Source organism: Daldinia vernicosa (assembly GCF_022497035.1).
Source record: "Daldinia vernicosa strain CBS 139.73 unplaced genomic scaffold F5Y00scaffold_43, whole genome shotgun sequence".
Classification (NCBI taxonomy): domain Eukaryota; kingdom Fungi; phylum Ascomycota; class Sordariomycetes; order Xylariales; family Hypoxylaceae; genus Daldinia; species Daldinia vernicosa.
The window spans coordinates 205244-218561 of NW_025953959.1; the positions used below are offsets into that span (position 1 = coordinate 205244).

At 45.3% G+C, this 13318-nt stretch overlaps 4 protein-coding genes across 4 annotated transcripts; 2 read left to right on the forward strand and 2 right to left on the reverse strand.

Moving 5' to 3' along the window:
* The first annotated feature begins 1726 nt into the window (after positions 1-1726).
* Positions 1727-3500, forward strand: F5Y00DRAFT_143503 (SET domain-containing protein). Its single transcript, XM_048004391.1, has one exon. It carries the CDS (start codon positions 2008-2010, stop codon positions 3334-3336), a length of 1329 nt encoding a protein of 442 aa, XP_047862451.1. The 5' UTR covers positions 1727-2007; the 3' UTR covers positions 3337-3500.
* F5Y00DRAFT_143514 (uncharacterized protein) lies at positions 3460-4323 on the reverse strand. Its single transcript, XM_048004392.1, has 2 exons — positions 3771-4323; positions 3460-3695 (listed from the first exon to the last, which is right to left on the reverse strand). Exons 1-2 carry the CDS (start codon positions 4126-4128, stop codon positions 3583-3585), a joined length of 471 nt encoding a protein of 156 aa, XP_047862452.1. The 5' UTR covers positions 4129-4323; the 3' UTR covers positions 3460-3582.
* A 3399-nt stretch (positions 4324-7722) lies between these two features.
* F5Y00DRAFT_254596 (uncharacterized protein) lies at positions 7723-8952 on the forward strand (the record flags this gene model as incomplete). The annotated part of the gene is made up of 1 exon (XM_048010188.1): positions 7723-8952. One exon carries the CDS (start codon positions 7723-7725, stop codon positions 8950-8952), a length of 1230 nt encoding a protein of 409 aa, XP_047862453.1.
* A 1725-nt stretch (positions 8953-10677) lies between these two features.
* Positions 10678-11813, reverse strand: F5Y00DRAFT_143545 (uncharacterized protein). The gene is made up of 2 exons (XM_048004393.1): positions 11010-11813; positions 10678-10946 (listed from the first exon to the last, which is right to left on the reverse strand). The coding sequence occupies exons 1-2, from the start codon at positions 11418-11420 to the stop codon at positions 10809-10811; spliced, it is 549 nt and encodes a 182-aa protein (XP_047862454.1). The 5' UTR covers positions 11421-11813; the 3' UTR covers positions 10678-10808.
* Between the last annotated feature and the right edge of the window lie 1505 nt (positions 11814-13318).

Genomic DNA, 13318 nt, shown 5'->3' on the forward strand with positions numbered 1-13318 from the left:
ATAGCCCCAGCAGAAAATGGAAATACTTTTAAGGGAGCATGACATAAAACTAGAGGAAATCGATGGTTGAGATTAGGTTACAACAAGCACACCTTTAACTCAACCCATGACTCCCTATCTCCAAGATACGAATAATTAGTCAATGTAGCTTGACAAGACCCCACAATCGTGCCTCTTACTTGCATTATTATTTTCGTACTAACTGCTCATGAACATTAGCTATTGGTACAGATGTTACCGCAGCATAATTTCTTCACCATGTCGAAGCGGGCTAACTTACCTTAGGGACCTATTAAGTCGACAACTAATAGCTACTAAAACGCGTTCTTAAAATTCGGTTTCGGTTGTTACTTATGGGAAACACATGGACTGAGAGTATATAAAAAGGTTGCCGATAAAGGTTGATGGGGATTAAGCCGTCTAATCTTTAATGCTTTCTAGCAGATGATAGGATGAGAACGTTGGGAAAGGGGGATCAGACAATCATCCTAGATAAGATCTTCCAATAGCTGCGCTTCTAGAAGCAGCGTTAATGAGCTTCTCGAAGAAGTTAAATTGGTGGCTTGACGCTATTTCTGATAGCAAACTTTCAGGTCGTCCCGGATTGTTCGAGACATCCCACTGATGGTACGCATGGGAAGCACGGTACGCTAGTTAGTCAATTACCTACCTTCAAGAGATTATCCGACATGCATGTAGTGCTCGAGTACCTAAGATAGCATATGCTCAAGATAATAAGTCAGTCTAGCAGCGGAAGTGTGTGTTCCTATGCCAGAGGACTAATATCTCATTCATCTTGCCCAAACCACCAAGGATGAGGCCGAAAGGGGACGGAACAACAAGACCGATATGTGCTATAATATCATGCCCAGGTTTTAGGCTCATGTCAAATGGCTACTGGGAGGACGCTATTCCCGCGTTTTATATTTTTCATTACGGCCTTAGCCATCTCTCCTTTATAGATATACCTGAAGTGTGCCGCTCACTTAGATTGGAAAACGGCATACTTGTGTCTTAAATGTGGCAGAGCGGCCTATAGCTATTGTATGAAGAATAAATAAGCCTTTTATAGGCGAGACGTGAAACTTATATGAAATAGTATTATACTATCCAAGATGTTAGGACGCCGGTAGCGGATACACCCCAGTTACTTAAGTATAGCACCTAAAAGACCCCATGCACATAACTAGGAGCATCGTCGTGAAAAGCCTCAAAGATTCCTAGGTGCTAGCTTCAGGTGACTACCCATTATTTAACACTTTGCAACGAATTGTGTCATGTCGCTTGTCTTACTGCTTAATACTTGAGAGGCTAACTACCAACTACCTCCTCAAACTGTCGTACCGCCTTTGCTTTCAGAAGCCTAGAAGACCAATCACCCCTGCTAAAGAGGATTTTATATTAAGTCGTAGGGAATGTCTTCCATCCTCTACGTTATCGGGTTGAACAAAAGCTATCGTGATGGTGAGCCTTAGTGTTAACCTCGGATGTTACTATTGCTAGTTCCTGTCGCTTTATACATTTCGTTTTACTCAGTCCTTTCTAAACATGTGAAACTCACTAGCATAATATCTCCCTTTTGTCAGTGGTTTTAGATGACAGCCCTGATCAAGGGACAATGCGACTCTGAGCATTGTCGTATGTTGGTGTATTTGGTAACTGTTGCATAAAATATGCACATCTATTTATGCACATATCACTTAGAAACAAAACCCACCTTGAGCCACCTTGAGCCACAATCGTAATGCGGGTAATTTTCTTAACCTTTGTATCTCCTCCAAGTCCGCGACGAAGCGACTTACGAGTCTATACTTCCTACCTACCTACCTATCTATACTTTTTATACTATACATCTATCTCATTTAGGTACCTTCTAACAACTCGGCTTTATCAACGGTATTTGATGAGTGCTGAAGAAATACCAGAGACATACTCATAATCCTCGCGTATAAAAACACGTGAGAATTATATACACATTCGAACACATATTCATATCACGCGAGTGGGATGGCCACGATATCAGAACGCTATGATGCGCTGCTTCGGTGGGTAGAGAGTGATGGTGGATACCTTAATCCTGCCATTGAAATATACCACGATGAGATCACCAAATGGTCTTTCCGCGTGAAAGACTCATGCTCGACTGGGGTGGACGATGTCATAGTTACTCTTCCGCTTTCTAAGTCCCTCTCCTATCTCGATGCCATTCGTGATCACCCGGCTTTCGCTTCTCCATCCAACTCAGATGCCCCGAGTCGCGGGAGTGGAGACTATTTCCCAGAAAAATTCTTGAAAGAAACGCCGCCTCATGTCGTCGGCCGTTTTTTCCTTATGCAGCAATACCTCCTAGGATCTGAGTCCAAGTGGTGGCCGTATATCCGGACCTTGCCTCAACCAGAACATATGAGTAACATCCTCCCGGCAATGTGGCCGTCAGACGATATTGAATTTCTTAATGGGACCAATGCTTCTGCGGCTATTCAGGTTATCAAGTCAGCTCTCAAAAAGGAGCACAAAAACGCCTTGAAGCTACTCCCGCAGAATTACCATCCAGAATACACTCGACCGTTGTATCACTGGGCCTATAGTATCTTCACTAGCCGTAGTTTCCGCCCGTCACTTATTTTCCCCGCGGAGGCTTCCCTAGGGTTGCCATGCGAATTAGATGACTTCTCGGTGTTGCTTCCGTTGTACGACATCGGAAACCACTCGCCACTAGCAAAAATTGCTTGGACCACCGATGAACAGGCTAAAATGTGCATGCTCAAGTCAAGGCAGACATACTCAGCTGGCGAACAAGTATTCAACAACTATGGTATGAAAACCAATGTCGAGCTACTTTTGGGTTATGGCTTCATACTACCAGAAAATGATGATCTCCACAACGACTACGTCCATATCAAGACTAGGGCAGACCCAGAAGCTGGCGATTTGGCGGCTTCGCATGTTGTATCATTGAGGCCAATGGCCCATCGTAGTTCATTCGTCGGGCGGTCGAAACTCTTGAGCGCAGATTCCTTGAGCTGCCTCCCTTGCTTTTCACATATTCAAGATACCCTCATCGCTGCTCTGTACGAAAGCATTACGAAAGGGGGAGATGAAACGAACGATACTAGCCTGAATAAGATCGTACGAGGCGATATTCAGAATGAAGTGCTTAGAAAGATTGTCGATACCTTGGGAGCAAAATTGAGTATGGATCTGGAGGAGATAGAAGTGAACGAACCGGAGTATGAGCCTATCAACAGTAACCAGCAACTCGCTGTGCTCTATCGCGAGCAATGCCAGAAGGTATTGGAGAACGCTCTCCGCAGCCTTTTAACGGCCGACGGTTGAGATATCGTATACATGCAGGTTGGCATACAGGGTCTATGGCCGATGTGGTTGCTTAATCGATCAATTCATTCTCAAACTCCGAACTAGGGGTATCAAAATGCAATCTGCCGCCGACGCCTAATCATACCGGAGCATGCTACTATATTTTCCAGACCCAAGCCATCCAAGCCATTCTTGGCGATTAGATGACGTACTCTTTCTGCCATAACATACTCTTCTAGCACTCCTTTCCTAGTAGGTGCCAAGTTAATGACTACGCCTGCTCCCGGCGTTCGGCTTCCATTCTCCAAATGCTCCCCCTGTTTCGTCGGGTAGAAAAGATATATTTTCATTGAGAAGATTTAAGCATGCCTTGGAAGCTGGTGTATACGAGTCAGCAGCATATTCAAGAACTACGTTATACATGTTTTGAATAGTTGGAGGAGAGTACTTACGCAATAGCAAGCTGACGTCCCCCGAGCTAAGCGCCGCGCTCATCCTAGCCGAATTATAGCAACCGTAAATTTGCTGGAGCGCAAGCATCCGTTCCCATAGTCTTTCGGGGTCACCTTCTGTACCCTCCTCTAGGGCCTTGAGGGATTCTCGTCTCCTACTCCTGGATGCGTCCGTGATGTCTGACGAACATTCGGAACATGGCGACGGGGATCTTGACTCTTGGAACTTGTTGATCGAGTTGATGATTCCGGATTCCTTAATTGCTTTAGGACTGCTACGTGTAAGGGGACATGGCGTTATGGCATCGATGTCATCAGCAATGGCCGATTGGCCCGACTCTCTCGAAGCTTGGGGCATATCGTGTACGACTTGCTGGAATTTACCAGCCAAGGTGTGGTGCGCTACGCTTGTATCTCTGCTAATCTTGTTCGATCGTTGATGGAGAGACCACAGCGTTTTCTGGCACCTGAACGGATAGGACGTCGTTCGGGTTTTCTAAAAATTCGAGTTGTATTTATTATAGGAATAAGATTATGGTAACATTCACGCATCTAAAACTGTAGGCGGATTCTCACCGGCAGGGTGTGGAGCTACAGACTCATATATATATTAAGAGGTACCTATATATCTATATATATACATCAGCTAAAGTAGCATGGGACCATAGAAGAAAACCGAACCGGGTTGGTACACATGCTTCACTTTCGAAAGTGTTCTTGCATGGAAGAGGGTGATGTGATGATGAAACTGCATCCCCTCCAATCACAAGCATCCGGGCCACAGTCGTCAACCCCTGCTGTTGTTGCGTTACTGCATATACTACCGCTGAGCCAAAAAAAAGTTTATATGTAGTACCATATGTAGTATGTAGGTAGGTCGAGAAGCCGGATGTCTCCAGAGACCGATGAACGCCTGACTGTAATGCTCTGAACTGGGTCGATGGCGACATGCGTCAGGCTACCGGATCTGGAGGACGTACAGCATGACTTGGGGAATATCACATAGGAGTCATCATATATCCATCTGCACGGCGTTTGCTTATATAGTATCTATCTTACCGGTGGGCTTTGGTATTAAGTATCGGCTGCGTATGTATATACGGCAACCCGCCCCGCGTCATACGACACACGCAATTGGACATAAGCTTTTCTTTCTTCTTCTTCTTCTTCTTCTCTTAATCTGAGCATCTGGGTCTTAACGATGTTCATATGCGTCTTGTCCCGCAATATTTACCTTGGGGCTAAGACTTTAACTAGTGTATGTAAAAGGAAGGGTGGCCTGCATTGTCGCAGATCTTCAACTACCGGCTGATGCATTTCCGCCATGCCTCCCCCCTCCCCCCCAATTATCGAACCCCGTACCCCGTATACACATATATTAGTTATGCCGGTATCGGCTGCGACACCGTTATATGAGATGATCGAAAGCCTCGTGACCAAGCGAAGCTATACGCTATACTCTATCATTCTAGTTCCTAAGTGGAGGCAGTCTTTTTATTCTATGCAATATTAACACAACTACGATATACGCAAGTATACTAAAAAAAATGATATCACGTAGATAGAGAAGGATTTCTTTTTTTTTCTTTTTTTCTAAAAAAAAAGGAGAAGTCATTCTTCGCATGGAGGCTCGTAGCACGAACTTCGGCAAACGTCTGATTAGACTAATACGCAAAGTCCGCCCAAGACCCAAGATTTATCGACCACGCGGCTGGAGGGAAAGGAGCGGGACTGATTAGGGTTTAGACGATCACTTCCTCCTCTAGAATGATCGTGAATAGTCTTATTATTTGAGATACACACACATATCGTGGCGCTACCATCGCGTATTATTGCAACAAGCTTCTTTGGGTAGACCAACCGCACCGCTGTGCTGGTAGATTGGTAGAATGCATCATGTCAATCACCCAGTGTATCCATCGTTAGTATCATCGGCATCGTTAGTGCGGGGGGTTACACGCCTGAGGACAGGGATTCAGGGATTCAGTTCGGTGATCGTACGTACCTAAGGCGACTTTCTCTCAATAGGTACTCCATTATCATCACCATCAAGGTCTATGGTCTATGTCTCTGCCTCGTAGCATAGTTTTACACGTACGATGTCGGACGAGAGAGTTATCCAACTTCTGGGACGATTTATATCGCACAGTAGTTTGTAAGAGCATCTTCGGAGTATTGCGAGACCCGTAGATTGAAGATTGAATCACGATCATCTGGAGAAGTTGAGGGCTTGCCCGCTTACCGCCATTTTCCCATTCACCCCGACTGCATCGTACCTAGGTACGTTTTCTCTTATCAACCGGTAGCGAGAGGTGATCGCATCACGAGCTATTGATTCGACTCCTCCGGCCCAGTCTACGACAAATGACGGGAGGGATTATGTCCTAAAAAGTCGACACTTACACTTCTGCTCATTCACGATACTTGACTACCTCGCTTCTTTTCACATTTATCTCTATATGGAGACCGTAACGTACAGGTCTGGAGTGCCCAACCCCGCCACCGACATTGAAGACTTTAGGTATACGAATATCGAAATACGCATTGTCGGATAACCCATCGTAGACTAGCCCCTCTGCATTCTCCACGGAATACCTAGGTTGCCCTGGTCAATTAGGCTGCACAGGAAAGACAAGCCCCGGGGGTTGAGCTGGCTTGCATATGATCGACATCTGGAGAGACCTTGCCCCGGACTTTAGCGAGCCAACAACAATAGATGACCATCAAGGTCTAGGCAGCGGCTATACGGCTTACTACTACACCATGTTCCCGTTGGTAAACCGACGCTATTAGTCTTGGGGGGTACACCATGTTCCCGTTGGTAAAGAATGGGTGATCTGCGACTCGCATTCTAAGGTCGGTTTCGCACATGGTGGCGTGTTGAGACGAATACCAAGAATTTTAGATGCCGTCTTTGCCAAGTCGGAGCTCAACCACTATGTGATGATCGCCGTAACACCGGAGCGGAGGTGAAAGCCACTTTATCTGCCGCCGAGCCTTTCTCTCCGAGCGGATGTTGATCATATATATTACAACTGTAAGTCGGATAAGTTCTTCGTTTGCCCCTTTCTTAGTATTTGGTGGACAATTCGTACGTATAAATTTGGCTAACGAGTTGGTAATATGATATACCTCTAACACCGTATTGTCAAGGTTACTAACAACACCTTAGCTTGGATGACGAAGCTAACAGTAGCATTGCCACCGAAACTCCAACATCAGAGCGGGAGACTTTTTGAAGAGGAGCATAAGGCATCTCTTATATATGATAGCGAATAGACGTATCATATAACTTCCCCACGCAAACAGCAATACGACTTCATTCCTCAGGCAGTGTTAACCTATCCACGGAATACCACGTTAACCACCCTATCGCGCCTCTGATAAATGTCGATTTTTAAGATTGTGGGATACGCCAAGTGACGAATATATGACGCGTTAAGTCACCATTAGGCGACTTATAATTGGCTTAATGCTCCCGTTCATTTTCTACGAAATGCTTGCCTCGAACGAATTCTTCACTTCAATGATGTAGTTGTGCGCTCACAAAGCCACGCCACTGGTTCAAGCCATCATCACTGTGATACTTGACCCTAGACCAAGACTTGCAGAATGTAATTTGTGTTTGCCTTGTTTGCGTAGTGTATATTCATAATGTTCCAGCCACCCTTCCTTGATTTACTTTATTCCCTTTCGACTTTTCTCGCGTGCGGTATTAATCGTATTCCCGGCCGTAAATATTGAGTATGTCTGCCAGGTAAAATTCCCTGCTATTCAACTTGGTGGTAGTTTCGACGCCCCGCTCAAACTTCGAGTGAGCGACTAAGTTAATATTGAAGCTCTGGGGGCCATCATGATACGTCCGAGACAGATGTTGTCCCTGGCTGGACTTGTGCTCAGCGGTAGTTTCTTGTCGATACTCTTCTTCTACAAAAATTCTGGACGTGAGTTTATGAAACCTATCAACGTCTACCTAGAAGAAAAGCCGACCGAGGCGGGACCTACACCACAATATAAACCAGCTCCCTCCTACACGCCGCCTCCCATAGAAGACCCATTTCCAGCATTGGCGACTTCGAACCCACCCCCTATCCCGACATACAATGTTGCCGAGAAGGATGCATGGGTTAAGTATGGGCTGGAAATCGCACCGCCGTTGGTGATCGGGTTCACTCGATCTTGGCCCATGTTGCTCCAAACTGTGGTTTCTTATATCACAGCTGGCTGGCCGGCAGAGCAGATCTATGTGGTCGAAAATACGGGCATGCAGCAGGCCAACGCGCGTGGCCAGCTAGGTCTCCAGCACCCGTGGTATCTTAACCACGCGTCGTTAAAGCGCCTCGGTGTAAATATCGTCCAGACGCCGGTCTTGTTGAGCTTTGCGCAGCTGCAGAACTTCTATCTCTCGCTATCCTATGCCAACAGCTGGCCGTATTACTTTTGGAGCCATATGGACGTCCTCGCACTAGGGCACGAGAACGGGTTCGAGAACCTCACGCCGCGTGCGGGTGAACCGGGCTACAAGAGTCTATATACCTTGTGTCTCGAGGAGCTTAATCGCACACTGGAGACAGATGACAGGTGGGGGTTACGATTTTTTGCGTACGACCACCTCACGCTACAGAATCCGAAGGCGATCGAAGATATTGGCGGTTGGGACACTCTAATCCCGTATTACATGACGGATTGTGATACTTACACCCGTCTACATATGAGAAACTGGACACAGAAAGACGCCAACTGTGGAGTTATAACTGATACGTCCGTCGCGCTCGACAATCTCCTCGCTCTATACCGAGATCCGACTATAACGCCCAGCTTCCGTGACCCCAACCCTCCTCCGCCGCCCATAGAAGACAATAAACAGAAAAGGGATACACAAATTACTCCCCGGGGGCCCGCTGACCCTTTGGAATACTGGAAGGTATTGCTAGGCGTTGCTGATCACATGTTCCACTATAAGCACAGCGGTCGCGGGCGCAATACATGGCAGTCGGGCCAGCACGGCGGCCAGGGCGAACCTTTCTACTATGACTCCGCGGGATTCACAGAGGCTCTCGAAGTGCTGACGGAGGCGGGCAAGGAAGTATTTCGTCGAAAATGGGGACACTTAAACTGTGACCTAATAGTGGGAGGTGGACTGAAGTTTGAAGACCAATGGCGGGTCTTACAGGATTGGTAAAAATGGAAGAAAAGCCGCCTATCCTATCCCTGGGTGGTTAATGGTATATTTGATAGGGATATATAATTAGAAGTTTTGCTGTCTTTATCCCCGTCTTTGATATATTGGGTTCTCAAAGCGTATCATGATTCGCACCATTTTGTAACGCGCGCTTTCCGGATAGATATTCTCGACAATCTTCCGTAGATTCACTACTCGGGTCTCGTCTACGATAAGTAGATTTAATGCGTCAAGCCTCTCGACTCTCATCGTCGTTTATACTCCTAGGAATATATAGTGCGTGGCGTGATGAAACGAAATAAACTCGTTGACAGAGATACATAGTCTCTAAATACAGGCCCAAATATCCTAGAATGCTCCCTTCAGGTGAACTTTAAGAATTCGAAATACGATAGAGCGAACTCATAAAAACACTTATCTTTTTGCTGAGCAGTCCATTTAGTCGTTGGAAAGCCAAACCTTTGAGATTAGAGGACTACATGTAAGCTAGCCTGCATTGTACTTAAAAAGTCTCTGGGTGTCGTTCGTGTCGTATGGTTAATGAAAGACGAGAAAATTATTATCCTAGGTACTAGAATGTCTTATCTCGAGACATCGACGTCTTCCGGGCTAGCACGACGGCCTTTTAATTGGTTCGTAGTATATGATCGCCTACACCCCGTGTCCCGCTCCGGTGTTCCACTGGCGGTAAGCCAGATGGTAGCGACGAACCGCAATGCAGATTGAGTATTGCCACTGTCTATTCTTTATCATCTGCCGGTGGTTATTAAGGATACGCCGCCAATGACCGTAATGATTCCCGAGGGAGATATCATAGGGAAAGCACAGTAATAGTTACCGTTTCTGAAAATTATATAGGATATGGCGACCTGTAAGTATTATAAGAAACTGCTGTAACTGGGAAATATTATCTAACCGTGTTATTCATGTATGTTAACTAGCTCTGAGTAACATGTAGATGATCAGCTATACAGATGGCTCCATTTCTTCTGACTTAGGTTTCGTGCATATGATCAACAACGATCGTTTCCACCTCGGGGTTGTACTACAGACCATACCATGATACATCTCTTATGAGAATGAGAATGACTGCTCGAGTGATGCCCTGGTTGAATGCTATATTGGGAGTGCTATTTTAAAAGTCATAGATGAAAGCGTAGTGTATAGTTAGTTGTATAGTACTTCATAAAGATATCAGCAGCTATTAAGTCGTTTAACTAATTATATTTAGACTGAGTGTATGATCGCTATATATTTGAATATACTTCAAAGCTATAATGGCCTCGGCCGATAGGCTAAACTCTTGGTAGCATATGCAGTGTCCCCCATCTCAGGCAGTCGACCAGGTCCGGATGTTGCTCAAACCAAGCCACTGTCGATAATTATACTCGCGTCTCGGAGCCGGAGACGCCTCAAGTTGCCTCGCATCCCCGTCGTATCAATCTCGTAGTCTTGGCAATGCAGTAAAAAAGAATAATAATAATAAAAATAGCAAGGTGATGATAAACGCCTGGCCAATGCAGAAATTCCCAATGCTCCCCCGGGCAGTAGAATAAATGCAGAATGGCCTGTCTAATACTGGTCTATATCCCATTGTATCTTCGTCAAGTTGTGATAGTCAAAGTCCAAGGCACGCCAATGTAGTCGTATATCTAATGCGATTATAGATGGTGTGATTCGGTCCGGAATAAGGATCGATCGAATTGGTATAAATCGTAACGCGCGCGTTAAATCTGTTAATTCTACATATGCCCATGTAGTCATGCAAATACTGTGTTGGGTATCATGGAAAAGGAATGAGAACTGCTCGGGATTCCACGCCCCGAATTTCGTTCGTCGCTTCGTTCATCGGTAATTCAGTGTTTATTTTGCTCGTGGTTACTGGGTGTAGTCGTCGAGCTTGGGTGATGGCGGTGGTGATTGTGATTGTGATGGTTATGGTGGTGGTTATGGTGATGGTGAGGGTGATGCGTATGTGAATTGTGTTGTCGGACCTGAGTCGCGAGCATAAGTATGTCTCATTCTACCGCTGATCTTGATCCTAGGGTGAAACTTACTCTTTGACGACCCCGTCGTTCCTCTTCGACTGGACCGCCGATCGATTTCCTCTCTTCCTCATACCAAGCACTCAGGCTTTTACCGCTGAACATCAAGTCTTCGTCATCTATTACTATTGGTTCCATCCACCCTTGTTTTTGCAACTCTGCCTCTCGCGCGTTCGTGTCCGGCAGGTAGTAATGCAGGGTTTCGTCGCCGGGGTTATGCGACGTCGTTGAAGTAGTAGTAACCATCTTGAGAGGGGATGGGTTATGCGCCTGAGAGTTCGTGGGGTTTTGCAATGATTTATTATGAGAAGACGGGCGCGGCGAACGCGGTTGCGAGTGTGGTGATTTGTGGTTACGTTGAGATATCGTTCTGCTTCGTGGTATTCTGTTGTCTTCAGATACACCCGAATTACGTCGCGACATGAGCGATGAAAGCTTGACGCGGGATTACAAAATATTGCTCGGACCGCGTAGTAGATGCGTGCTGAGCAGCTAGAATGGAAATATAGAGGCGTTGGAATTGTGATTGGTGAGACGGAAGAGCTTGTTTTGTTTGTATTCTTGTATATATTCCTCGGCGTATATTGTCGCGTATGTCGACGTTGTTTATTTATTGTAAGTTATAAGTTATTGTAAGTGAAGATAGGCCGCGCCAGGCTACCTTTTGTGTATCAAATTCCAACCCCGTTCCAAGGGCGGAAAGTCGAATCTATGACTATTGGAAGAGAGGTGGGTATGGGGATAAGAATAGAATCTGGAGGAAGTAGTAATAATATATAACACGCATCAAGGGGTCCGGAGCTAGCAGGATGAGATTTCAAGCCCGTAATAATAAGAATTGTTGGGTGGCTGGTTAGGCAAAAAGGAGAGGAAACGGTACCGCCGAGGCGGGGATTTCCGGAATAGGAAATCCAATACGGTACAAACGGTTAAAAAGATGTTACCATGTGATACGGTAACTAAACGGAGAATAATTTTATTGATACGTCGTTTCGTTCGAGCCTTTACCTACACCACCAATATTCGTTGGCCAGATCAAGGAAATTAATAACAAAGACAAAGCTATATAACTGATCTTGTTGAAAAATATATGAAGAATTAAGTTTTTTGGATAGTACGTGGCATCTGTGGCTTGTTATGTATTCGAGACGCCAAAGAGCCAAGACTTGGTGGCCAGGAACCCGAGTACTTTTTAGGAAAAGAAGCTATTCAGTTGTTGGGAAGGATATATACTTTAATATGATGTATTTCGCCTCTTAGGACTAGGATTCTTGTGGGGTTCGAGGTGTAAGCGACCGAACAGCCGAAATGAAGGCAAAATACTCGGCCGCGCGGAGAAGAGACCCACAACGACACACGGTTAATGCTCAATAAATGGAGGAATACTCACCGGTCTGAAGACCGTTGCGAGAAAAACTATGAAAGCAAAATCAGGATACTTTAGGTTATCTAGGTAGTTACATACCTTAGGTACCTACCTACCAAGGTATGTTCTGGCAAAGTATACGCCTGACAATGATGATAATGATTATAATGGTGATGATGATGATCATGATAATAGCTTGGCAAATTTATAATTGCCGTTTGAAAATTTTAAAAAGGTAATTAATGCGATGATCGCATGCTGTGAGAGGCATCCTCGACATTGGTGGCGGTTCTATTGTAAGATTCCAACCCAGTTGCTTATCGAAGAAGCGAGTAATAAATACTGTGTAAATCTTGCAAGCCATTTGGTAGAAACCGAACTCTTCAAATGTAGGTACTTGACCCAAAGTAAGCGAGTAACTGGTAGGGTCGGTTAAAAAAAGAGTGCCGTACATAGTTGAGACAACGCGTCAAAACATGTAACTAACTTAAATAATAGTTTATTCTTCTTCAAGGACCTAGCGACTATTAAGGCACTTAAACAACAAAGAGGGGAAGCTTCTTTGAAAACAGCTAACTATTATGATGTTAATTGGTTAGTTACTGGCTAAGACAGCAACGATGGTAAACTTGGAATTGGGCGTAATCAGTATGACGAGTTTCTACATATGTATAAGGTCCTAACCTAGTGTAAAGCCTGCTTTTTGTCGCGTCGGCGGTACCGGGACAGTTATGGCATGCTTCCTTTTGAGGCTCACGCACAATTGATGATGAATACCTATGGCCGATCCCGATGGCACCTTGATATGTAAAAACTCACAAGCTCGATAGACAGGGTCCAGGGCTCTAACAACTTCAAACCCCACGAAGGGGTGGATTCCACGGGGGTTTAGCAACAATTCAGCCATCCTTGCATAGGTAGGTAGTCTATTTCACCCAGTTACCGTTAGGTAGTA

Bases quoted from the DNA above. Each gene is read 5' to 3' on its own strand.
- F5Y00DRAFT_143503 (XM_048004391.1), top strand. From the start codon at position 2,008: ATGGCCACGATATCAGAACGCTATGATGCGCTGCTTCGGTGGGTAGAG.
- F5Y00DRAFT_143514 (XM_048004392.1), bottom strand. From the start codon at position 4,128: ATGCCCCAAGCTTCGAGAGAGTCGGGCCAATCGGCCATTGCTGATGAC. The intron at 3,696-3,770 runs GTAAGTACTCTC...CGTATACACCAG, and splicing joins GGACGTCAGCTTGCTATTGC to CTTCCAAGGCATGCTTAAAT.
- F5Y00DRAFT_143545 (XM_048004393.1), bottom strand. From the start codon at position 11,420: ATGTCGCGACGTAATTCGGGTGTATCTGAAGACAACAGAATACCACGA. The intron at 10,947-11,009 runs GTAAGTTTCACC...CTCGCGACTCAG, and splicing joins AACGACGGGGTCGTCAAAGA to GTCCGACAACACAATTCACA.